The sequence below is a fragment of the Trachurus trachurus genome, assembly GCF_905171665.1.
Source record: "Trachurus trachurus genome assembly, chromosome: 14".
Taxonomy (NCBI): Eukaryota; Metazoa; Chordata; class Actinopteri; order Carangiformes; family Carangidae; genus Trachurus; species Trachurus trachurus.
The window spans coordinates 14,925,670-14,953,098 of record NC_139903.1 but is presented as its reverse complement, the minus strand read 5'-3'; the positions used below and the strand labels follow the sequence as shown (position 1 = coordinate 14,953,098).

The 27,429-nt window shown below is 42.3% G+C and overlaps 2 protein-coding genes across 2 annotated transcripts in view; both read left to right on the top strand.

Annotated features, from left to right (window-relative positions):
• Positions 1-3,781, top strand: part of klhl13 (kelch-like family member 13) — a 37,577-nt gene extending 33,796 nt beyond the window's left edge. Inside the window, exon 8 of the mRNA XM_083986148.1 lies at positions 3,093-3,781. Coding sequence (XP_083842274.1) covers positions 3,093-3,580 — 488 coding nt within the window. The 3' untranslated portion in view covers positions 3,581-3,781. The remainder of the gene's footprint in view (positions 1-3,092) is intronic.
• An 18,906-nt stretch (positions 3,782-22,687) lies between these two features.
• LOC310997152 (uncharacterized protein) lies at positions 22,688-27,031 on the top strand. Its single transcript, XM_083986800.1, has 2 exons — positions 22,688-23,797; positions 23,892-27,031. The coding sequence occupies exons 1-2, from the start codon at positions 23,098-23,100 to the stop codon at positions 24,845-24,847; spliced, it is 1,656 nt and encodes a 551-aa protein (XP_083842926.1). The 5' UTR covers positions 22,688-23,097; the 3' UTR covers positions 24,848-27,031.
• Positions 27,032-27,429: the final 398 nt, after the last annotated feature.

Here is a 27,429-nt window from a genome sequence, read left to right as displayed (position 1 = left end):
TGCACTCAGCCCACAGACCATCACAGCTCAAGTGGTGTGGCAGAGTTCAGACCAGAGTACTGAACCGGTGCAGAGCTGCACTGCCTCTGGTTCCACGGTCTTATCTGAGAGATTAAGATCTGTGTGGAGAGCCTGTGGTCTCACTACTTTTTTTTTTTTTTTTTTTTTTTTTTTTAGTTAACGAGGACACTACATGCTTTGATAAGTTTAGACTGGGATGCTGTGGCAGATGAATCCTCACAGACTAGAGTTATGATAATGATTTGTGATTATTTCAAGTTATTTTTCAGTGATTTGATGTGGCATTTTAATATATGTACAAGAAAGGCTCATTATTTTACACAGTAAAAGGTGGTGATCTGTCATTTCTGCAGGCGCCCTCCCCACTCGTTGCATTTATTGACACGCTGTAATTGAAACGCTTACAAATAATGTGGGGATTGGCTAAGACTGCCCCCGTTTACTACATGCTGCTGTGTATTCCTCCTCTTCCCTTTTATCTGAGTGTGAACTTTATGCTCAATTTAATCACCTCAGAAAGTCTCGCAATGGAATGAATATACGCTGCTTTCTGTTTACAACCCCACAGCGCAGCGTGTTTCATAGATGTGGAAATTACGGGCGTATGACTCAACATCTGTCAGCGATGACCCAAAATGAAGATGGCTCATAAGTGTCTGAAATTTCAATTTCCTGCTCACTATAGACTAAATAGCTGGGTAATATTACAATATAGAGCTCATAGCAAACAAGTGAGCGAGGCAGTGATGCAGCTGAAATTAGTTTGTGTTTAATATGATGTGTTTGTGCAGGGAGCGATGGCCAGGCTGAGAAATGTGGAAAAAGCTGTAAAATCAACTTTTCAGTACGACATGAAGAGAGTAGAGGAGACTGAGTGGATTAAGACAATAAACAAAACACAATGGGTTTCACCTTGATATAAAAAACAGATAAAAAGAGGAGCCAATGAGATTTCAGTAGTTCTTACATCTCCATCCACAGAGATCATTATATGCTAATATCCATCGATACGCTCCTGACCACCCATTGGACAGCTGATCAATCCTGGCTGCAGCTTGGTTGTGTCTTCAGCAGTGTGCAACCTTGAGAGAGACACTGTGGTGTGTTTGTCTCCTCAGAGACTGGCGCAGATCGTTAGAAGTTAATATTTATATTTAAATGCCTTTTACACGGTAAACTGTTAGCACACGTAGCAGACGATGTAAACAATAACCCAGTCTGTCCTGTCCTGTCCCTGTGCTGTGTTGTCTGTCTGTGGAGGGGGGACAAAAGCTTTTAGACTCAATTTGGCAAAGCCGTGTCCACTCTAAATGTCTCGCTAATGGCACTGATTAGACATTAGGACAGTGGGATCCTGATCAGACATGATTGTATCAGGGAAAGGCCAGAGCCCTTGAACTGAATCAGAATAGCAGCAGGGCCTCTCGAGAGGAATTAGGAGGACCCTGCATTAACTCCAGCACTGTTCTCTTGTCAGGATTTTAATAGCGGACTTGTCCCGTGGACTACTTGGATAAAGAAAATGGATAGTCAGACTATCTTTGGATTTGATCAGTTAAGGAGGCGCAGCATCACAGATCTGAGTCATGGCGGCTGAATAGACGGCTTAGACCGCAACAATAAAACCCAGCACACGATCACTGGGCAGCAGCAGAAAGAGGGATTCTGCCTGTGTTGGGCATGCTCTGCAAATCTTCACTGCATTTGCTCCTAGTCAGTCTGCCTGGGGGAGGGAGGGAGGGAGAGAGGGAGGGGGGTGGCTGGCTTCCACCCAAATGCATGCTGGGATTGTGTTCCTCTTTATTTTAAGCCTTCCCTGTAGACATGTCCTGTTTTTTTCTCTCTCTCTCCTCCCCACTTTCCCTCAGCTTTTTCTGTGTCCCGGCGTCTACAGCGTGTGCGTTATGTGCATGAACGCTTTGTAATGGTGTTCCCCTTTGTACCGAGCGCTCATCATCAGCATTATCTCACTGTAGAAAAGAGGGCTGAGCAAATATTGATGTCGCTCCAGTTTGTTAAATGAGGGTTCGTCCTGTGTGTTGTTTGTTTGTCGAGTTTGAGAAACGACGAGTGTGAGAGATGAGGTTTAAAACATTTTACAGTGTTAATCCTGATTATTAGTTTTCATAATGCTGCAGAGGCAAATGCCACCATCACTATGTGTTATATCTGGTGCTCCACATGAATGACAATATAGGTCGACATGGGTGAATGAGTCACTGATCGATCTGATTGACAAGTCGGTAACACTTTATTTGATGCCTATCTCTATAATGCATTATAACGATACTTATAATGAGTTATAATGCAGTTATAGCACTGTATAACTATAGTTATAAACACTCATAAATGATCATAATGCTTTATAACAATAATCATAAAACACTATAAAGCATTTTATCATGACTTTTAAGGTCAGGTGTTATAATACGTTATAATTGTTAGTAACTCGCTGACAATGCCCACAGCGATAATGCAATATACATATAGTCATAATGTGTTATAATTGGCTTATAAATGTGTATAGCTATCATGATAAACACTCATAAACTATCGTATAGCTTTATAACAATAAGTATAACACATCATAGAGCATTTTATAATGGCTTATAAGGTCAAGTATTATAATAGAGTTTTAATGCTCTATAATGTGTTATGCTTATTGTTATAAAGTCTTATGATAATTTCTGAGTGTTTGTAATGATAGTTATAGATATTATTATTATTATAGTAGATATGTTTATAAGCCAATTAAAACACATTATAACTATATGTATAATGCATCGTCGATGTGGGCAATTATAATGTATTAAAAATACCTGACCTTATAAGTCATGATAAAATGCTTTATAGTGTGTTTATGATTGTTATAAAGCATTATGATCATTTATGAGTGTTTATAACTTTAGTTATACAGTGTTATAACTCATAAGTATGGTTATAATGCATTATAGAGATAGGCGTCATATATAGTGTTACCGACAAGTCTATAAAATTCTTTCCTCCCCCCAAACACACAAAACGGTCAATGTAGAGACTAATCTGTGCTCTTTCCTCTTTCTCCGCCGCAGGGGGAATCACTCACGACACTTTTCAGAAGGAGCTGATGTGCTTTGACCCAGATGCGGACAAATGGACTCAGAAAGCGCCCATGACGACGGTGCGCGGCCTCCACTGCATGTGCACGGTGGGCGACCGGCTCTACGTGATCGGGGGCAACCACTTCCGGGGCACCAGCGACTACGACGACGTGCTGAGCTGCGAGTACTACTCCCCCGCCCTGGACCTGTGGACACCTATCGCCGCCATGTTGCGCGGCCAGAGCGACGTGGGCGTGGCCGTGTTTGAGAACAAGATCTATGTGGTGGGGGGCTACTCGTGGAACAATCGCTGCATGGTGGAAATAGTACAGAAGTACGACCCCGAGAAGGACGAATGGCACAAAGTGTTTGACTTGCCCGAGTCGCTGGGCGGGATCCGAGCCTGCACACTCACAGTTTTCCCCCCCGAGGATATTTCGAGCTCGCCCTCCAGAGAGTCGCCCCTCTCGGCACCTTGATGAGTAAAGGGGGGGGAGGAGCCCACGTCGCTCGTACCCCCTGCAGCCCCCCTCGTCACCCCGGCCCCTCCTCCCCTTCGAACAAACACACCTTATAGACATTGTTTGCACTTCCTCTTTGGACTACATCTGTACTGCATCCCTAAGTATCCCCCCTCCTCCCCTCCTCCTCCACCTCCACTCCCCCTTAAGCTGTGCAGAACCCCCCCCCCCCCCCCCCCTCCCTCCCCTCCCCAAGTGGTTAAACCTACATACCGATACGGTTTGGCAACCTAATTACATGTCAGTGTTGCATACTCGGTATATTTTGGCAGGAAATACCTTGACTTGAAAAGTGACTTTGCAAATCAACTTTTCTACCTGATGTCTACGAAGTTTTCTTATGTCTCCTTTTTCTTTTAGGCGTTCTACATTGAGATGCTGACTCACTACACTTGACTGTCTCTTCTAGTCTATGCCAGGTTAGATGCAGGTGACCCCAGAGAGCAGAGGTTGTAGGGACAGATGAGCTCCGAAACACAGCTGGTTTTTAAACTCAGGGGTTGGCCCCCGGCCCCATCGACATGTCTCTCTCTCTCTCTCTCTCTCTCTCTCTCTCTCTCTCTCTTACAGTTTCAGTTCTTTCCTGCTATTGCTATGAAACTGTTAACAAAATGGTGTTTTCTAAATTTAATAAACATGATTTTGAAAGTAACTAAATGTTGTCGTCATCTCTGACTACAGCAAGAAGACGGAGGAGGAACCCTCGCAAGAGGAACCCATCGACTTGAATTGTGTACATGGAGATTTTCACAGCTTTTTCTTTGAGTTTCTGTCGTGATGTATATTTTTGGCAGATGATTTAGTGCGCCGGGTTGCTTTGGATCCGAGCTGCATGTATACGGAGTTGTTGGTGGTTTTTCGGTGAGGCCTCCTGACTCTGCCACAAGACGCCTGGTCATTAATCAGCTGTGGGGGAAGAAGCTGGCGTCTTCTCTTTGTTTAGTAAACATCAGTACAATGAATGAGCTGCGGAGGAGCTGTTTGCAGGGAATGGTCAGTTTGCTTACTGGGCTATCAGCAGATGACACTGTGGATGAAACATTATTACAGTTTTCTAATCTGGTTTTGTTACAGTTCAGTCACGACTTCTCTAGCTTGAGCGAAACATCAGCCTCATCTGCGCTCAGTCCCTTCTCCCTGACGTGTGCTGGTGTGGGCTGAAGAGGACCAATGACATCACCTCGCTGCCCGTTAAGAGACGTAGACGTCACGCCGCTGACCGCTGACCGGTGTGAACTGTAAACTGGCACTTGCGCCACCGTCGCCTCTCGTCCTGGCACCAGGACAGACGCTGATGTCTGCCCACCGTCTGCCCACCTGCTCCTGGACGATTAAAGCCTTTTATAGCAGCATATGGTGTCAGAGACGTCGGCCTCGTATTGTTACCGGGAACAGAACAAGGTTTGTAAGGTAATCGCCAGGTGAGTTTGGTCTGGAGCTTTAAACCCTCATTATACTGCATTAATGAAATGCTACAGAGGTGCCTCCTGATTTCACATTGTAAAGCCTGTCCCTGCGTTGTTCATGGCAACAAGACTTCAGCTGTAGGACTCAGGTTTATTTTAAATGTCTCAAACCCCATGACCCAGATATTTTTGTTTTTGTGCCTTTTTAATTATTCACTTTTGGCTTTTGAAGCTGTTTCTGTTACTTTTTCCTCTTTTTTTTTTTTTTTTTTTTTTTTAGCCAAAATGTGACAGCATGTTTATTTTTGTAGCATGTCATATGCAGTAGTCGTGTGCCTCTTTGTTGTTTTTAGTTATTTCGAAGCTCTGTCATGTTGTTTTGAGAGGTGTTACAGTTTGTTTTTTTTGGGGGGGGGGCGACATTTCAAAAGCGCTATTATGTGCCGCAGCAGCTTATTGTTAAATCCTTTTGATAATGCAGCAATTTGAATCATTCTTCCAAATTTAAAAAACGGGCAGGTTGTAATCCTATAATGGAAAATGACTGAATGGACAGAAGAGGAAAAACTGTGACGGGCTCGGCTGCTGGCGAAGGTGTAACATTACAGTACAGAAGACGGTGAAAGGTTAGGGATTTAGTGCCTCCTTCTCCTGGACATCTCACTGACTGTAAATCATACACACGGGAACCGTCTACCCTCCGTATTAACCCGGATGTGGAGGCAGAAGAGGCGAAAGGGAGGACCGGGGTGTTGCTGTGTATAAATCAAACCCACAACCATAACAGTGACCTCAGGATGAGCAGGGAGAACAGCTGCAGTCTGACAAGAGATGGAAAATATGTCGCCTGTTGTCATTTCTGAGAAGCGTATTGATTGATTTTCCCCAAACATCTCAGAAAAGGCCAATAGATCTCAACCATCTAGTAAAACTACAAAAAATAAAATCTTAGAATAAAAGGGCTCCTCAACATGCTTCTTTGTTGGCGTTGCATAATTAAAATGTTTCAGTTTGGTGCTTTGCTCAATAAAAGGCCTCATTAGGAGTGGGCGAGGATAAATTTGACAGCTGTCAGATTTTTCCATACTGATTTCCACTGCTGCATTTACCTCTTTTAAAATATCTGCATGTATCAGACCTATTGCAGCCTGATTTGCAAATGGAGGCAGAAGTGCTTCAAGGCAATATTGGATTTTGTTTTATTATTTTATTTTTTTTAAGCCATGGCAGCTGCACAGCGCTGAGGTCGGTCATGTTGACTGGTTGTTCAGACTGAAATATCCTAAACAACATTGGACGGATGATTGTTTTGTTTTTCTCAGACATTTATGGTCTTTGTTGATTTGGACTTTTCTCCCAAAGCCTCTGTGATTGTTTTTGTTTTTCTTCTTGTAGTGAAGTGCTGTGACATTCATTTCCCCCAGATTATGAACTGTAAAACCTTTTATCCTCAATTTTTTTCATTCTTTACATCCATCACTCTGTTTTTTTCTTTTTACCAAACACCTGTCAAACCAGTGACATTCGCACAAGCCTCAGTTCCACTTGGAGCTCATTAGTAAGTGTAGATTACTACATCCCATCATATATATTATATTATTTCCATATCACAGTCCAAAATTACTCACATCATGCTGAGGGCTTTTAATCTACAGTGTGTTGCCCAGCCCTCTACATCTCATTGTTCCAGATGGAGGACAGTCAGAGTTTTTTTTTTTTTTTTTTTACAAAAGCACTCTGCTGTTCTCCGACATATTTTAAAGCATTAATTGATTTTTAAATGGATTTGAGAGTTACATGCTCTGACACTTTAATGGCCTTCAAGAGAAATCTTTTTGGACGGCGCAGTGCTCTTTAAGGACAGATTTGAAATGACATGACGGGGAAAAAAAAAAAAAAATTCACCCTCAGCATATCCACAATCTCTGCAGCACATGATGTTCCAGATCCTGTGTGTAATTCCTGCCACATGGTTGCATTGCTTCCTGGTGTTTAAGCAAGCCAGTGTCAATATTACATGATACAGAGCTTTGTGTTACGCTGAAGACTGAAGGCTCTGGGTTTTTAATGAACAATGTGTCCTCAGTGCTAAAGCAAAGAGAACTGGAGCAAGAAATTACAAGCTTGCTTCACCACTCCCCTCCCTCCTCCCTCCCTCTTTCCCTCCCTCCTCCCTCCTCTCCCTCTGCTCCACTACCTGTGTTTCTCAGCGGATTTCATCACCACTAGAGGCATGTTCGCTTGATTCATGAAGCAGATAAACAGAGGTGCGTGTGGATTACAGCCCCCCCCCGACTCCTTGACGCATGAACACAGCAGCACACACATTTTGTGGCTCCGTGCATCTCCAGACGGCTCCTCCTCTCTCATCTCATCCCAGCCAGAAAATGACCTAGATTCTCCGGGCTGCTGGATGTGTTTACATACACGGCACACTGATGACATTGTCAGTCAGAAAGCATCGCTCTCAGCAGCCAGGAAGAGAAGAGAGGGGATGCTCTTACTGTAACTAAAGCTCCAATTCGCCTCTCGTCATGATGAAATACTCTGCAGAGCCCCAGATCCCTGCTGTCCTCTGACTGCAGAGATGATGGTGTTAATGGCTATTGATCCCTCTGACTGGCACACTGCCAACGCATCCTGATGTTACTCCTGCAAGATGTATTTATTTTTTTTTGCACTTCACTGACGCCTTCCGTTATTAGACTCCGCCGAGGTCTGAGCTGCTCTCGGATGAAGTTTACATATCTTTTCTCTCTTGTCATGAATATTCAGAAAAGGTCAAGTCCTTGCTCTCCTCTCGAGCTCTCTCTCCCCCGTGACTGTGTCCTGAATTATCTGTCCCTAATTCATCTCTTGTTCCAGTGCTTGTTCCTGCCTCGGCTCTAGTCTGTGCTGTTTTTATTTATTTATTTTTTTTAAATAATAGCAGAGGTGGGAGGGGTCATTTTGGATTTGTTTTGTTCAACATCTGGCCATGTATTAGTGTGAGATTTGAGTTTATGCCCCAGTAGCCTATCTCATGATCTACTGATACTCTATGCATGTGAACACACACACACACACACACACACACACACACACACACACACACACACACACACACACACACACACACACACACACACACACACACACACACACACACACACACACACACACACACACACACACACACACACACACACAGCCTTGTAAATCTATATTTGTGAGGACATGTCATTGACATAATGTATTCCCTAGCCCCTTACCCTAACCTTAACCATCCAAAACAAATGCCTAAACTTAACCATTACTCTAAACCTAATTTAAACCTAATTATAACCTAACGTCTTAACCGTCAAACAGCCCTTGGAAAAAGTGAGGACCGGCCAAAATGTCCTCACTTCCCAAAAATGTCCTCACTCTGTTGGTTAAAAACTTGTTCCGGTCCTCACAACGTAGCATGTACAAGAACACACACACACTAAGGCTAATTGATGTGCACAAACCGTGTCTTTTGCATCTTGTATTTCAAAGTTCTTGTAGTAAAGACTGACTTCTTTTACTTTTCTTCGTCCGCATCCGGTTTTTCATGCACGTTTCCAGGAGACTTGATGACAGACTGACAGCCTGTCCAAGGTGTCTCCCATCCTTCCACCCAATGCATTCTGGGATATGCTCCAGTGCCCCCTTGACAATGAAAAGGAAAATGCAGTCAAAGAATATAAATTGGGGGAGCGCGAGGGCAGAGCTGTGCTGTTCACACTGTCAAATTGAAACTGTGAGATTCTCCTTTGAGGCAACGACGAACACCGTGTTATTTTATGAAGTGAATTAAGAGCCACTTCCTCCGGATCAGCTGAGGGGAGCGAGGAACTGGAACAGTGCAGCTGCTCTGGGAGAAAACTACTTAACCTCACATGGTTAAATACAGCTCCAGCTCCAGCTGAACGTCCCTGCAGGTTTCCTCTGCTCTCAAAGATTTAGCAGGCGGCACCTGAGCCAGAGCCGAAGCCCTTAACAAACCGAGCCACAACAAACCAGTGGTCAAACATTTAGAAGCACACAAACAACACTGACACATGCTTCTCTAAAACTGTGCAAATATTTTTTTCTTTCCTATATATGCAACCAGCTGGTTTTACAAGATGACATTATTTACAAAAATAAAATTCGAGGAAAATTTCTGAATGAGCACAGATCGGAGCAGTGATTTCAATAGAAACATGTTGTGATATATTGAAATGCATCAGATTTGAGAGATCCAGTTTGAAATATGAACAAGGTATTAAAGATTATGATGAAATTACAGGACACAGCCTTAAATTCAAGGGATGCAAATCACATAGTTATCATGATATCTGTCAGTGTGTGCTGTCATAGTCCACATCCAATTCCTTCCTTCCTATCAGGCCTTTGAATTACTTTTTTTTTTTTTTTTTGCAGGTTTGTTTTTCTCTGTATTTTTCTATTGTAAATTAATTCATGTTTGTTGATGCAAAAATGAAACTCGTTTATCATTTTCTTATTCATTGCGAGCCTCTAAATCACAGAAATGCTCAGTTTGGCCTGAAAATGTTTCATTTGTTGCACAAAAAAATGAGACATCTTGAAAGCAAAGTTAATCTTATCATTTCAGTTGACTCATCTCATTGTGACTGAAAGATGATGAGTTATAATCTGGTGCTTGTTGTTGGACGTTGTCACAGCCGCAGGTCAATGTGTGTTTGACAGCTCTGATGCCAAAGTGATTGATAACTCTTCCCTCCAAGCTGAGCTCAGGTTCAACCTCCTCAGCTCTTGTCCTATGCAATGTCAGGTTGCCATGGTTACACCATTTTAGCTCTTCATACAAGGAAATGGGGAAATAATAGCCTAATAATAATTTTTCTTTTTAAATTTCAGGAATTTCACCTCCTCTCCTTTATGAAAAGCTTGCTGAGTTATCCTGGGGAGTTGAGAGCAGAGCGCTGACCTGCCTGTCGCAGAGAATAAGCATTTCTTTGAGAAAAAAGAAGCAGCGTGAGGAGGTAAAAACATTTAGCCGCCCACTCAAACACAAACTCTTCCTCTCTGCTGTAGTGTAAGATCTGTGGCATAGGCTGATCACTTCTGCAAACTCATTTCCATCCATTTCCACTACATTATCACTGAGTCCATGCCAGAGGTGGCTTTGATTCCTCCGGTGCTCTCTGCAATAATGACCTCTAGTGGTCCCTGCATGTGAAAACAAATAGCAGCAGCTCTCAGTCACACCGAGCACGCTTTGAAAGATGCCTGGATGATGAAAGATATCGCACTCGTTGTTTTTTCATCTGCGCTGATGCCAAGAGAGGAAAATGTAATCTAACATACGCCTTGCTGCATTTCCATAAACCCCCCCGATCATCCTTCCAGTAACATCGGAGTTACACTCAGACACAGAAGTTAATCTTTTTATTTTCAGAGTTCTGGTTTGTGCCAAAGCAGACACAGTCTAAGAAATAACAGGAGTAAACAGGATTAGATGCCTGTGGGGGGGTTGGAGGTAGGGGGTGTTCGGTAGGGGGGGAATCAGTTTCCACCACCACCCACATAGACCCAGAGTCTCCTCTGACGAAGGCCCCAGCATGTTCCTCCTGCAAAAAAGCAGTTTTTTTATGCTGAATGACTACCGACTCATTTTGCATTTACTTCCCTGATTGACACCTTTTCATTTGCCTTTGTTTTTAATTCATTGTGCGGTTGACAAAAAGCTAAGAGGACTGAATAAAGAAAACCTTTCTACGTGTGAATCAAACCAGTTTGTGTTCAGATTTCTTGGCTGGGAGTCGAGGATGGTTTAGCTCCAATAATGGGCGCTGATGGATGCCTGACCTACTTTGAACATTTTATGCCCTGTAAAAGCTGACCCCAGTGGGCAGAGAAAGCAGCCATTAGTGCCCCTGCTGGTGGAATACTAATGATAAAAAAATAACATTTATTTTCCCTGTGCCAAATGCAAATTAATTTTTCATGAATAATTAATTGCCTGAAAATGAATGACGGTTTTGAATATGTGCACGTATAATGTTATGAGATGAACGTAATATTACAACCTACAATTACTTTCATTGCATTAAAGCCTCTTAAAACCTCAGCTATACAAGCCGCTGCCTCGAAAACTCGCTCAGTAAAACAGGGCCACATTTCTCTCCAGACATGAAATATTCACTCCTAGTACAGTGAAGTCATAACACAGAACATAAATGTAAACGCAATAATTCAAACATGCAAATGCTGTGAGAGCTGCGAGAAAAGAGGCTCAAAGTAGGTCAAACCACTTCTTTACTGTAAACATTAATAGTATTTATATTCTTATATATTCAGTGTCGACTTCAACAGTTCTTCATCTTTATTGTTCCAGTTTTTGTGTCAAATGTTCTCATTAGTGTATATTTTTATTGATGCAAGTATAGTTTGTCTTATGTAATTTACATGATCATTTTCATTTTACACTCCTCCTTCAGTGGAGTATTGTGATTTTTGTTCTGCTTTATCTATTTACAACAGTTTACTTTGCAGATTCATATTTCACAAACCAAACCTACAATTCCTCCAAAATACAACAGTAGCCATGACGACCTCCATGTCAACTAACTGTATTAAATTGTTGCCTTACCCCATTAAACAACTGGCAGGCTCCTTTGACTTATCAGTAATTAGGCAGACGAGGCGAGGGCGCATGCGCTACGCAGCGACTGGCAGCAGTGGGAAGCATGTCTGTCTTGTCTGTCAGAGTTTTGTCTTTTTACGTCTGTTATTTTAAGTTTTTAAACTTTTAAACTTGCTCATTGGGTCTGCACAACAACATTTACAAGAACTCTACAACAAACAGCTGATTAAGAAAGCAAGCTCCATCTTGTCCGACTGCTCTCATCCCTTACATAAACAGTTTCAGTTCTTACCATCAGGTTCACTCCTTAGACTCCCATTTGCAAAGACAAACAGATATAAACACTCCTTTGTACCTTCCGCTGTTCTTCTTTTAAATGCCATGAGGAAAAGGTAGTCGGGATGAAACAGCCTTCCCTCCTAACTTATCTTGGGTCTATATTGTATTGTAATTTATTATGCCATGTGTTTTCTATATTTTGTCTCGTGTGCTCCTGCTTCTGAAAATTAATTGCCCCCTTCGGGACAAATAAACTTATTGATTGATTGATTGATTATACTTTTGACACCAAGCACTTTTTGCAGATACTATAAGGAAAAAATTAAAACTGGACCTGTAATTGAATATTAGTTTTTCTTTTCTTCTTTTTACCATTTTATATTCATAAAAAAGAGAAAGAATGCAAATTATCTTCATTATTATTGTTTAATTCTTGTATTATCTTGAGAAAATACAAAATCAACCCAAAACAGTTAAGTTGAAGGTGTACAGGCCAAAACAAAGCTGATAGACACTAAATTGCTCCACAGAGAGTCGGGTGACAACTTAGTCACAGCTAAACAGCTCTAACTACACACAGACCCACTGTTGATATAAAATACTGATTAGAACAGCTGAAAGTAAAGTATTTACAGTAAATACTTCTCTCACAGCTCTAATGATTTTGCAGTGTGGACTGGTGCACCTGCAGTGTTGGGGAACAGGTGACTGAGACTCTTTGAAGATCTGTTTTTGTCTCACGTTGCTTTGAAAACCTCACATTTCAAAGCGCCGTTCGTCAGCCAGAAAATGCCTCTAATTGCCTCTGAGCCTAATGTGATCCAGCTTTGTAGCCATAATTATTGTTGTGATTGTGTTTCTGTTGTGTGCTAACATCCTTCTCTGCCCTTTAGTGGAGTCACGCTTCTTCAGGACTGAATGTGACCAACAAACAGCAATAAGGCGACTGTCTTTCCCCAAGTCTGAAGACAGTTTAATAGTCCTGTAAAAGGTAATTTTAAAGAATAATGAAATATATCACTGTTAAATTCACAGACATCTCAATAGAATACCTTTGTCTCTGTAAAAACTGTATTTGATGCTAAAAAGCGACTGATAAAAATCTGGGATTATTTCACATGAAATGAAAGTGAAAATGTCACGTCTGCTCCAGGGCCTACGTGACATTTTCATACATAGTTGAGCTAATAATCTGAGTCAGTCCTTTCTAACTCTGTCTGTTTAATCATCGGCAGCCATATAACATAATGCAACACCTGCGGGAAAAATCCAAAACTTCATGTTTAGATGAACAAAAACATGTCAGGCATCAGGATACACATGAGCTGATTATTATTACTGTTAGTCACACAGGCACAGTAACAGATGAACTACAGCTGGGGGAGTCGGCGGCGGCAGGTAGAGGCCGGCAGAGTAAACCCAGCACTGATTCACTGTTCTTCAGGTCTTTACCAGAGAAGCACCATGAGTCACTGGACCACTGAGTGAGTGAGATGGCTGTGATTCAACATGACTCCTCCTGGACGTTACAGAAGTGTACACATCCTTGACGCTGACCTTGTTGCAACATTGGCCACACAAAGTGTAACCAAAACCAGCGTCATAAGAGGTGTATGGCACGTAGTCAAACTGTTCACCAGAAGTTCGCAACGGAAAAGAAAAAGTAATGGTATAGATTTTTCTTTCGCTTTCTCTGTCTCTTCTGCAGATGTTTCTTTAAGAGGCTCCCTGTGTTGTCCACCTTTTAAAAAAAAAAAAAAAAACAAGGACTTTTTTTCACAGTAAAACTAATGAAATAAAAAAAATCATTCAGCATAAAATATCTCAGCAAAAAACATCATCATTATGTAATGATAGGAGTCTGTGAATCTCCTGTGTTATACTGTATGTTCAGCTGGTTTGCTTTTATATCAATTTATATATTTTTTAATACATCATTAAAGTTATTATATGATATTTTAAATGTTTTACTAATAGATTCACGTTTCAAGTTGTCCATACAAAATAAATCTGAGTTTTAAGAAATGATTAAATAAATATAATAGACATCACCAGTGTATGGAGGCAAATAAAAGCCACACTTCATTGAATTCAACTGAATACGTCGAAAATCAAGCATTGAATTATTTTATTTATTTATTTTTTATTTATTTATTTTATTATTATGTCTTGAAATCTTGATTTAAAGGTTGTTTTTCCCTCATGTTTCTCATGGTGTTTAACCTTTAGCAGTTTCATGTGGCTGATTCCAGATGTTGCTGCATGAAAACAAAGTCACGTGGAGAAATACCATCAACTTAAGTTCAAAGTGTCAAATTATCTGTCACTTTTGATTATGACACACAGAGTAAAGGCACATTTTCTGTGCTTTCACGTCCAAAATATTCTGAAATTTGTTAGGCCATGCAGATGATAGCCTACTGTATGTGGTATTCCCAGATAGGATATGTGGCAACATTTTTAAAGTGATATTAAATAAAATATGATCTTAAAATGAAAATATCGGTATTTCAAAACTATTTGGGAGTTCCCCTCCAAATTTGTTAAATCCCTTTTGAGCTTGATCTAATTTCAGATTTCTTGGCTGTTTATGCCTCAAAACTCAGAAACAGCTGGATCCACCCAACTTCCTAATTTTAGCTGTATGACTGGAAACTAGTTCGATTATTGAGAACTTTTGAGCCGTGTAGGCTAATGCCGTTAATTTCTACACGTAGGCTGTGTTAGAAAAAACAAAAACAAACATTAAATACTTCTTTAAAATAGTTTATTGAAAAAAAAGTTTTAAAAAATCAGTGTTGAAATAAGATTTGTCTGTTTTTCTTCCTCTGAGTAACATGTTCTTCTGCTCTGCTGCTATCACCACTGCAGCGCTGCTCTGTCACTGTTTGTGGTTTTAATTAAAGCTACTCTGCATTTCCTTCAAGAACATTACATCTTGGTCTGTTTATAAAGAAGCTGCGCTCGCCCACATGATCTTACACACCCATGTTTTGTATTTCTCCTCATGGTGGCCCATTCTTTCACTGCCGGTTTGAGAGTGGCTGCACTCAGGCTGAGTGTGTGTCATAAAAGCAACATCTTCGGGCCATTTCAGCAGCACAAACGAACACTCTGTTGTGTCTCCAAATTACATGTTAGATGACTTCCATGCAGCTCTGTGTGGTGTAAGTTGTGCAGTGCAGTAGGAATAAGAGAGACGCCAGAAGCAGTGGAACAAACCGCATGGCAGCAACCAGAGCAAAAAGGAATTATAACATGGCTGGAAGACATGCAGATGGGGGCTCGAACATGAGATAACTTGGGAGGATTTAAATATTGGACTTTCTTCTTTTTCTAATCGAAAAGAAAGAAGAAAAAAAAAAGCCTGAAGCTTCTCATCAGCCCAGTGCTAGAAGACAGGAAGTCTCAGCTGGAGACAAACCTCACGACATACATATCCTCTGAAGGTCTTATTTTGTGACAGCTGGAAAAACAGCACTGAACACTGGTGCTCATCCAGTGTGCTGAAATAACTTCCGACAATAAGACATGACGGAAAAACACACCCAATCCAAAATGACTACATATTGTGACACATGGGTGCAGCAGCAACGAAGGCAATGTTTTACTCGAGTAAAACAGTCAGAAATGTCATGTACAGCAGCTCCAGTTTGAACAGCTTCAACTTTAGGGTCTGTCTCTGCAAACACGAGTCAAAGGAAACCAAAGAATCAAATTCTTAACACGGCCAAAAGGTCACAGGCAAGTAGTAGTGATCATAAATACAGTACAAAACACAGCACATCATTTACTTTCACTTAAAACCATAATTGGTCCACACAATCTTTAATTAAATACATAACATGAGGGACTCTCACAGAGAGACCCAAAGGAACTGCACACTATGCTACCATAAAATAAATGTAAAATATATAAATCTATATACAGTACATGTTAACAAATGCCACTTAGCCCTAACAAAATTATTCTAACATGACCACAAACAGAACCATGTCCATGTTATCGTATCAATCAGCTACTGTCTCTGGTATCAATCTGCCACTGCAATTGTGCTTTGTTCGACTGAAACATTTAAAAAGTCTCAGTGTTTTATCAGTTTGATTTATATCATCTGATCAGTTCATTTGGTTCAAAGGAAACCAGAAAAACTCCCAATGATTCGGACGGAAAAAAGTAAAAAAAAACAACAACAACAAAACACTTACACTTGGAAAAAAGGAATTTGACACAAAGATAAAAAAGGCAATTTTCTCAGCTCATAAAAAGCTGCTGTTTTGGAGATATACAGTAAAGCAGCTACTCGCATGAGCTACTTGCTACCTGATGATTCACAGCTGTCAACCACACAGCTACGTTTTGAAATGCAAAAACAAAAAGAGAGAGAAAGAAAAAGAAAAAAAGCCCAAATTTGCATTATCTGACTTAACTGAACATTCTTATCATTTATCTCGTGGGTATAGATTTCAGAAAACAAAGCTGATGAATGTAGTATTTTCTGCGGCTGGCTTTCAAATCACCACTGAGGGAGTATCAAAATAGAATCTATTTCCGTTAACATAACCAACCAGATATACTATTTATGTGAGATGATGAAACCTGCGTCCTTCTGTGCTTTCAGAAAGCCTCTTTGTGTAGGCGAAAAACCACACATATTAAACGGGAGTCAAAGTTAATTAGCTGCAATACCGCTGAAAAGTCTCATGGGACAGAGTCTTATCTCGCCCAGCGTCCAGTCTGCCTCTGTTTTGTGTTCACTGTGCCCCAGCTGTGTCTTGCATAGAGATGCTGGCCTCCTGTTTCCTTTGCCTCTGGTGCCTCCAGAGCAGCACGGCCAACAAGACGAGCAACAGGAAGCCCAGTGCTCCCCCAATCAGTCCTGCTTTCAGAGCCACACTAGTGTCTCTGGGATGATACATCAAACACGACCCGTCGCTGGGTCCTTTGTCATTCACTGCGAGCACGCAAACTTTCGCAAGGTGGTCTATGTCGCCCACTGCGCCGCTCCTTTTGTCATTTTCGAATGTCTGCTGCTCTTGTCCCCCCACTGTCACCCGATAAGATCTGACAAATGAATTAGGTGCACACCACGTAATCACAACCTGAGACCCGTTCCAGGCCACAGATTTCAGGGTGGGAGCCTCTGGACGCTCAGTATGTAAAGTGGATCCTCGACACAAGCAGTTGTGTTTGGCTGCCAGCGCGGCACAGGAGATCTGACCCTCATGACAGGGATCGTAGTTGCACTTTTGAGGAATCCCTCCATGTTGAGACACGCCGATGGGTGCGATTGGAGTGACTGTGTCCTCGTCACTGTAATCGCCAAACAAAGGGCCCTTGGTTGAAGACCCATTTGGGCTCTGAGGTTTCTCTGTCAGTCCTGAGGTTGTTGGCAGGGAAGAGTAACCTCTGATGAGAAGCAGGCAGATGATCACCAGGGGAAAAGGAAGGACTCTGTTGGCAGCCATTGTGCTATCTGGAAATCATAGAGAGAAAAATTCAGCGTGCTGGGAAATCAGTTTCATACGAAGGAATAAAAAAATTCCCTTACGTATGAAAAAAATGTGGACACTTAATTAGTTGTAATATATTATTTTGTGACATGTTTGTCAGCGATTTATAGTCTTGTTTACCGGGCTGCACATGATAATCCTCACTTGTTAAGATTTGGGGGGACTTCACTTCACACTAATTCAGCATTCCAGACGGTATTGCACAACAGGTCCAAAAAATGCTTACACACCCAAGGCTGAGTGCAGCTCACTCAGCCGGATAAAGTTACATTAGGGCTACATGTGGCACAGAAATCCACTCTAACATGCCAGAGATATGCCCTGTGCTGAACAAGCACAGAGGGGTAACAATGAAGCCCATTCAAAAAAAAAAAAAAAAAAATCCTGACACAAGTCTGCGTTAAACTGCATGAAAAGCAGAGCAGGAGCCACCACTGAATACTGATGACCACCGTGCTCTTTCTTTCCATAGCTCACACTCCCACCTCTCCCTTAACTCTGTTTTCTTTTGGGTAAAGACTCAAAATATGTAACAAGAGTAAAAGACGAGCGCTTACCTGTTGCGTCCAAAAGTTTGTAATCTTTATCAAAATGTGCGGGAGCTCCTTTCACCTCGTCTTTCTCCTCCACTTGCTCCCTCTCTTGCTCTCTCTCTCTTTATATGTTTTCCCTCTCCCCAACAATCACCTCCTTCTTTCTGCCCTCCCACAATCCCCCTCTCCCTTATTCCGGGCCCATGTGCACCAGCTCCACCCTCCCTCTTTCTAAATGCTTTAGTAATGTGAGTAACTGGATGAGTGTGCATGCTATTAGTGGCATCACTGTGTACAGTCTGTGATTAGTTACCTCACCTCTGTCTAATTTCTCGTCAAATTAACATGCTGCATTCCTTTCCTGTTGATGAGCAGTTTTTTTCCTTTTAGGGCTGAGGATAGACTGAATAAGGTTGGGACTCACTTCTTTTTGGTTCTGTGGAATTTGCAATTCCTGACATGTGTTGGTGACCACATATGACCTGTTCACCTCTTCGCTGCCAACCTCTCAACTAAATAGAATTCATGACTTGAATGACGTGAAAGCACTTGAGAAAAAACTGAAAAGGACTCAATCTGTTGCCCAGCTGTCCCACGGAAGACTGGAAATCAGCCTGACTGAACTTGTTCTGGGACTGATCTGAGATGTACGATATCATCACGCTCATACCTTTTCTTCAAAAAAGTAAAAATGAAGTTTGTTTTTTCTTAAAGAGAAGATAACAAGTGGTGGCCAATTATTTGAGACACAGAGGGCATGGCAACAACATGGCAATAATTAAACTCCAGCCTCCCAGTGCTCCCAGTATCTGGGGAAGAGAGGGACTGAACAAGATGTTTTGTTTACTTAGCAAAAGCAAGTTTGTGGCTGTATCGTCACATATCCACTCAGCTTTTGAGCCAAGGCGGCAGAAAAAGTTACCAAAAGGTGCTCACATTGTCTTGTGCCACAAAAATTCACAAAACCAATAAAGTTATCTTAGCCGGCTCAGATTGAGCAACAACAGGTCAGGGAAGTTTTATCTGGTGTCTCATATTCCTGCTGCAATAATGTGATGTAATGTCAAAATATTTGTTTCCGTCAGGCCCATCTTCACTTCTTTCATTATCACATATTTATCATCAGCTGTTTTTTTCCTTCTTCCTCTATCTGCGGGTGAGTGTGTGGATCTAACTACATAAGAGGGAGTGTGGGTGTGTACAGTAAGTGTGAAGGAGATGCATATTTGCATCTATGTCTATAGGTAATGCCATGTTGTTTAATATGGTTTGTGTTAATTATGTCAAAATCTAATAGAGGGAAATATGTTGCTAATCTTGCCTTACTTCATAGTAATTTGTGTTTAGGTTAAAATAACTCTACCTGTTCAGTTCTGGCACAGTGAGTGTATTTCAGGAAACTGAGACACAAATATGTTGAATAGGACTAAATATGGTGAACAATCTTAACCACAAATGAATGCAGGCTACCAGTAAAAGTAATTGAGAAAGTCATATTTCACTAGAAATTACACATATTCAAACAGATGGTAACTGTTAGATGGATAGTTTTATAAGTTTATTGTGCACTCCCCCCTTTTTTCGTGGACCACGTCACTTTTTCCCTTAACCACTGTGGCTGGCTGGGATGGGTGTGTATTCCTGATCATACCACCACGCCATAAGAAATAAATTATTTTCATAAATAAAATAGAAGCAGCCAAAATTAATATCACATGGTTCTGCAGGAGAAATTTCATATTGAGTGTTTTTTATACCCAACATATGCTGCAAAGCATGGTGACTAATATTTATTTATTTTAACAAAATTATCAGCTATGATATTTAAACAGCCAGTGACAACACAATGATTACTTGAGGTCTCAGCTTTGGGCCCAACGGCCCTGTGACGGAGACAACAGTGAAATCAACACGGTTTTACTTTATTTTGCTCATCTTTGAAACTTCCAGACATCCAGCCCCAGTTACTGATTCAGAATCAGGAATAAGAATAACACACAATTTCAATAATAATGAGCCTGGTCTATTCAGAGTTTCACCTCATCTTTCTGAAACAACCAGTAATCATGTGATTTAAAAAAACCCATTAATTTAAATTGATTATGTGCTCAATCGTTTAATGTTTGCGAGGAGCCATACTAACGAGGAATGATTAGTCTAAATGTTGGGCTTATTGCCTGACCTCAGCATCATTCATTACTAAAGAAGCCTACAGTGCCTCCTAGAGCCGACAGTGTAACAAGAAGCAGCCCTAGACAAAAAAAACAAACTATGGGTGTATTGAGCTCAGCTGGGACTACAGTTATCTCACTGGGTGTGGATGGTATTAGGCTTAATTGGTGTGCATGATGGTTTGCGCTGCAATGAGAGGGTCATCTGCGAACCATCAGAAAGTTCATGACATGTTTGGTTTGACCCACAGCACTCTGCTTTCACCGCACAGTCCCAAACAGACTGTCAGTGTGGAGCAAACACAGATTCAGAGTTTGCAGTAAACCCCACTCAGAGGCCGGTGACCTCAAACAGCATTACATTTCTGACCTGCAGGTGGGTAATGTTCAAGTGTAAAAGGCAAACTTCCACTTTTCTCCCCAAATGGCTGCTGCACTACCGCAAAGAAAGAAGCTGTTTTCACCCTGACTTTTGACTTACAGGCTGAGAAACATATTAGACTTGTGCATGCACTGAACTCCTAGCTCTTTGATACATACAAGAAAGTAACTACAGGTACAGGTAGTACAGATAACTACAAGGTGTTCTCCAAACTGTCACTAAAGGTAATTTGCATTAGAGATGCAACAAAAGCCTAAACTTATCCTCAAAAGGGCATATTATATAAATCATTAGAGGTTATGAGAGGATTGGGTTTTGGGGGGGCACTGTGTAATCTGAACAACTTTTCAGTGGATGAAAGACATGATAATTTAGTCTTCATTAATTGATAAAAATCTTTCATTCATTACCATTTTTCTTATCAAAATATAAACCACAAGTCCAGAATAATGGTTCAAGAGCAAGCTTTGTTTTCAGTCTGAGAGGTCAGTCCAGGTTTAGTGGGTGATTGTGGTATTATAAATCACATTTAGTTAGAATTTCATTAAGACAATACAGATCCAAAACTGTTATAAACTCCAGCAGTTTATATTCAGTTTTGGATCTGCTTGTCACTTTCCTACGCACCTGTCTGAAAAATAGATGTACAGAGTATTTTTTGTCATTAAAGTAGCACTATCGCAAATACAGCAGTAATAGCAATAATATATTTAAAAAAAAAACTGAAATATGCAATAAATAGGTCCAGGGGAGCCATAACTATCTGTACACAAAATATAGACAATTGTGTAGTGCATGTGGAGCAAATGCAGAATTCCTTTTTGTTTAGAGACAAGCCGGCCCAGCATTCAGCCCCACCTCCTGAACGGCACACTATGTAGAGAGGACGAGAATGTTTATATCTGATACGCTGCACCACTGGCCCCATCTAGAGGCCGAACAAAGAATTGGAATTTGCGATAGTGCTACTTTAAACCAGAACTAAGCGGAATTTTTGTGTTAATATAGGCTAAGTCTTTAATAGTTATATCTTCCGACGGCAATCACTTACATAGAGTGTTTGGTCCGAAACACGGGTCTGTCAGTCACTCTGTTCTGCTGTAAGCCGAGGAGAAAACTTCTTGTATACTTCCTTGTATCCTACAAGCTTTATCCAATGAGGAGAGAGAATAGCATGAAGGGCTGTGTGTGCAGCCAAGGGATGCGCGTGAATGTGGTGACGTAGGGACGAGGACCATAGACTGTAAAAAGAATGGACGTAGCGTCCGTGACGTCACCCATTGGTTTTGGGGAGTCTGTTTTGTGCCTCTACTACGGGGGTTAGAACCGCGCCATGTTGGATTCTACTTGCCATATTTGGAGCGGTGCGGCCGTTGGCCGGCCGAGAGCCCGCCCACTGGCCTCGTAGCAGCGGTCGCCGGACCTGTCACTCAACGGTTCTGCGCCCTGATTGGCCAGAACTTTAACCCTAATAATAGTAAAACGGTAGAGTTTAAAAAAAATTCACCCCCCTCAGAGTGTGTGCGGGGGTAGAAACTATCGATTGAGACCAAAAAAATAAAATGTACCAGGCTGTAAATATGTTTTTTTAAGCTGTAAAATCGGCTATTTTAACATGGGGCTCGATTGGAGTTGCTCCCTTCTGGAGCCAGCCCCCAGCGACAGCCGAGGGGATTGCAGCTTTTTGAATGCGGAAGTGAGCTTCACTTCTCAGACCGACAACTGCCCCCTTGACGAGGACCAATAGATCCATGACGAGGGCGGGGGCTGCTAACTCCGTCGGCTGACAAGAAGTTACTCAAAACGACCGGATCGCTTACTTCTGCTTTAAAACAATCCAATAATGTTTTTATTACAGACTATAGGAGTGAAATGTATCAAAACTGGCTTATTACACAGGGGCTATTTTAATTAAAAGGGGAAAGGGCATTTAAAATAGACATTTAAAACAGGAGAGTGGGCAATGTTTTCTTGCTCAGGTTAGGATAAGGTGTGATAAGGTTATAACCTTCTTTTTACAGTCTATAACAGCAAATAAATGGCCTCTTGAAATCCTTCAAGTCAATATCCAGGGCAGACTACACCCAATGATCGCAGCTCTGCTGACGTAATTTCAGTGCGACAGGCCTCGGTGTGCAGTACAGTAACAGTCCTGTAGACAGTGGCCAGAAATGGGTGAGTCGTCGTTGAGGGCCGTGGTACCAATGTCTTTGAGCATTAATGAAAGGACCTGAGTGACACAGTCAGCCACGATCAACTCATCTCTGCTGCACAACCGCTGCGTTTGCACGAGTAAGTCTTGTGACCGGCTGGTGTTGTTAGTTTGAGAGCTAGCAGGCTGCTGTTAGCGAGCAGAGCCAGGCCCAGCGGAGACTTCACCGCTGTGATTGTGTCAGCGGCGACAGTCCAACTGATAGTGAGGCAGATGTTAACTGTTGACACTGACCAGCAACACACACAACAGCAACAACAACAGCCACCTAAATAACCCGGGTTGTAAGAAATCCGGGCTGTTGTTAGTCGCACATTAGACGTTAGCATTGGCCTGCAAACGTCGGCCAACTCCAGCAAAACCATGACTTCCAGGAGGACAGGCTATGCTGGTAGCATGGACTCGTCTCCGGCAAACAGCAGCGGGAATCGTAAACAGAGTATCATCAACATAACCGACAGGACCGGGGCAGAGTCCTGTTACGACCGGAAGGGAGACAAGGCTGGATACGGGGCGTCGCAGGGCAACATGACTGTAACGTCGCTGAAATCGCGTCTGGCCCCGACCATCCAAAACGCCATGTCCGCCGCAGTGGACACTCTGCTGGGAGAAGTGGTGCTGGTGCTCAACGAGACCCAACAAGAGCTGCTGCACAAGGAGCAGGAGAACGAGAGGCTCAAAGTGCGGCTGGAGGTGTCAGAGCGGGAGCTGAAGACTTTACAGGAGTGTCTGTGCAGTGCTCAGAAGCTCATCGACCAGCTTCAGATCTCATACGCAGGCACTCAGAACATCAGTCAGTCAGTTTTCGCCCCATCGCTGTCCTCCATGGGCTCACTCACTTCAGGCTTGGACCGGGACCACCAGAGTCAACGAAATGTGAACGGAGCCGGAGTCGACCTAGGTCTGGGTGGATCTGTGGATGAGACGCTTCACGGGTTTGAGCCGAGAGATGACTACAAAATGTGCCAGCTCTCCATCCAGCCAGATGGCTCTGTGACTAACCACGCTCTGGACTCCTTTACATCCAGCACGTCGCATATGTGCTCCGATTCCAGCAGGCCAGGTAAATAAATACTCAGTGTGTGCTTGTTGTAAATCTGTACATCGATACATTTCTGTGTTAACCATCTCTGCATGTTTTTACAATTTGTCTTCAGATGAGCGGCAGTCTCAGGGACCAGGTGGAGCGCCCAGGTTTGAGATTAAAGAGGAGCAGGGACTTTCTTCAGGCTCTGGTCAGCCGACCAGGAAGGAGTCTGGGCTACGTAACGACAGCAGAGTCGCTGACGGGGAGAGATCATCCCACAACGTAGGTGACCTCAGTTATGTTCAGGTCGGGGAGGGAGGTTCTCAGCGTTCCTTCACTCAACCCCTGCGCCACCAAAGGCCTGGAAGTGCCTTACAGCAGGGAGGACTTGATGGACAAAAAGGGTTGGCGAGGACTTCTGGAGCTGGGAGAGGAGACAGCGTTTCACCGGGCAGAGCGGAGGACTCGGCGGGACCTTCGGGCCCCGACACGGCGGGGGAGCCCTCTGTAGATCGGCCTCACCATTGCTTGGAGTGCGGAAAGACCTTCCGCTTGATCTCCAGCCTGAAGAAGCACATCCGCATCCACACGGGAGAGAAGCCCTACCCGTGCGGAGTCTGCGGCCGGCGCTTCCGCGAGTCCGGGGCTCTTAAAACCCACCTGCGCATACACACGGGCGAGAAGCCGTACTCTTGCTCCGAGTGCGGGAACTGTTTCCGCCACTTGGACGGTTTGCGCAAGCACAGGCGCACGCACACGGGCGAGAAACCCTACGTGTGCGCCATCTGCGGGAAGCGCCTGAGCCGCCTGCAGCATCTCAAACACCACCAGCTCATCCACACCGGAGAGAGGCCGTGCTGCTGCCCCTTCTGCAGCCGCAGCTTCAAGGAGCCCGCGGCGCTGCGGAAACACATCCGCACGCACCGGGAGGAAGGCGGCCACATGGGGATCGGCGCCAGTGATGACACGGACCCAGATGCCATGGATGATATAAACAACCTACACCCAGCAGCCCCGTCTCCTCAGATGAGGTTTGGGGAGTGGGGAGCGGAGGAAGACGACAGCTCGGTTGTCGACTGTGTGTAGGGGACGATTAACATAGTAAATGTTGGTTGGTAATTTTACCATAAGACACGGAATAAGGTGTCTCTGTAGTGTTACATGGTGGGTGAGGAGTGGAGAATAAGGCTACATATGACCCTAGCCTTTGAGTTTTATCTTTTTTTTTCTTTAAATATGTTTTTTCATGTCAGCAGCAATTTCCTTTTCCACCAGACATCCATCTAGCAGCAGCACTAGTGCACAGGTTGTTCTTGGCACAGGCATTTTGCTGTTTCACAACATTACCGGCAATGATGTCAGAAATCGAATGGCACAAGTGGACAAGGTTCATTTCCCCACTTTAAAAATGTAAGTGTCCACTGAACACTTTGAACCATCACCTGAGCTACTGCTGCCGTTGCTGCTGTGTTAAGATCGCCTCTATCTTGAGAGTAGTCAGGACACTGTTAGGACTCTAGTCATGAGTCCATAAAAGCATTTGGCTCCAAACAGAGTAAACAGAAAAAGGTACATAGCGCTGGTTCATGCTTCATGTACATTGGCCACTTCTGACTAAACAGGATATCGCTTTATTATGGTTCCACTCTTTGATCTTGTTCATGTTGAGGTCTGTGCTATTGGTGCTTTTACTTACTATTTATGAATCCTAACACAATCTACAACAGAAACGGATCCAACACCAACATGAGGGCATTCCCCAGTTCACTCAGCTTGAACCGCAAGATAAAGTTTTTGTCAGAAGACTGTCACTGAAATAGAAAAATAACAGACTCCTGCAGCCGGCTCATAACGTTTCCCAGTTCTACCTCAGAACTCATCCTCCTGTTTTAGTTGACTCATTAGTCATCTAATGTTTTTAACTGATGATTAAAATAGTTAAATGAACAAGTCCTGACCCCCTGATGGTGGATGCAGTCACATTTTAAGGACCCAATGCTTGTGTAACAGTAAGACCAAAGCACATGTGTGAATATACTGGAATGCTAGAGGTGTCACCATTTTCAGGTGATAATTAATGACTGCAGAAATATTTTCTTGTTTTTTAAAAGAAAAATCACAAAAATATAATCCTTAGTTGCAATAGCTGGTTAGGTTTAACTGCATTTGCACTCTCATGGGTGTGTAGCTTGATGAAGCATGGACCAGTTTTACTCTTCCTCTTTACCTCCGCTCTGCCTGGTCTTATCTCTCTTTTTTTTCTTTTACACAGCCTTATCTGTAACACAATGTTTTTTCAAGCTGAAGTTATCTGTGTCAAGAATATCAAAGTGCGAAGATATCAGTAGCACCTCTTTTTTTTCTCCCGACATACAGGGTTATTTGAAGAGAGAACATCAGCTACATCCATTACAACAGTTTCACCACTGTGTTACTGTCTCTCTTAGCTTGTTTTCATCTTTCTCATACGGACCATATCTTTGCATTCCATTTCTGTTTAGTTTTTTTTTTTTTTCATTCAAGCTGCTACTGTACGTCTAGAAAACATTTCCTTTTCTGGACTTATATTTTTCTTACCAGCCAGTTGCTAGCAGTTACTTGCGGACAGACGTTGGTGCTTGCATGTGCATATTTGTTCTTCCGCTTGTAACGATGCCCCCTGGGCGATTCTGTAAATAAAATACAATAGTTTTAGCCATTTTATCCGGTTTAATAAGGGTTAACATTTGTGGAAAAGTTAAATGTGCAGCCATTACTTTTTTTTCTCTTATTTTTTAATGTAACGTGCTTCGTAACCATCAATATGCTAACATACAATGTAAATTTATGAACTCTTATCACATTTCTCCCTGATGTTCTTCCTGATGCATCGGGTTTAACAGCAGAGCATTAATTCTTCTCAGTCATTTGAACTATACTGTAGGTTTCTGGTGTCATTTACCCTGTATACTACTATAATGATCTCTATGTACATTTAGTGTAAGTCATTTTACAAGGCACTCAAAATGTTAAATATATGTCTTCTGTATACCCAGAATACAGTTTGCTAAGGTAGTCTTTACCCCAGATAATCATATTTATTGTTTTTTTTATTACATACAAGGAGGGGCTTTGCATGTAGGTTTAAACTGAAACAGCTTTCTTCCTTAAAAAGGTCAATGTTAAATGTGAAATTAATTACTTTTTTATGCTTCAGTGCTCAAAATATATGCCCTTACATACATTACATTCATCCTGTTACCTACTGTAAATGTTACTATATTAAAGGACCTTGTTTGTACGTCTTGTCTCTCTGTGGCTGTTTATTCAGTATGTGACATAAGGGAGAGGTTTCTTTGAAATAATGAGTTTATGGGCTTTGAGCAAAAAAACACAGACATGGTTACTACTAATCTCATGTAATACATAAAGTAAACAGTTTAATAATCCAGTGGTGTGCCAACTTGCTCCAAGATCCTCATTTAAGATCACCCCAGCTGTCAAATCCCAGCATTATTACTTCACTTCCAGTCAGTACATTTCTTGGTATCAGGGAAGGAAAACCACATTAACCCTGAAGGAAAGTTTCTCCACCATCTGAAATGTTGCTAAATACCGGTAGACTATGTTGGTGATGTGGACACGCCCAAAGACAGGCACCAAATAACACCTTACTCTTTTCTCAGTGC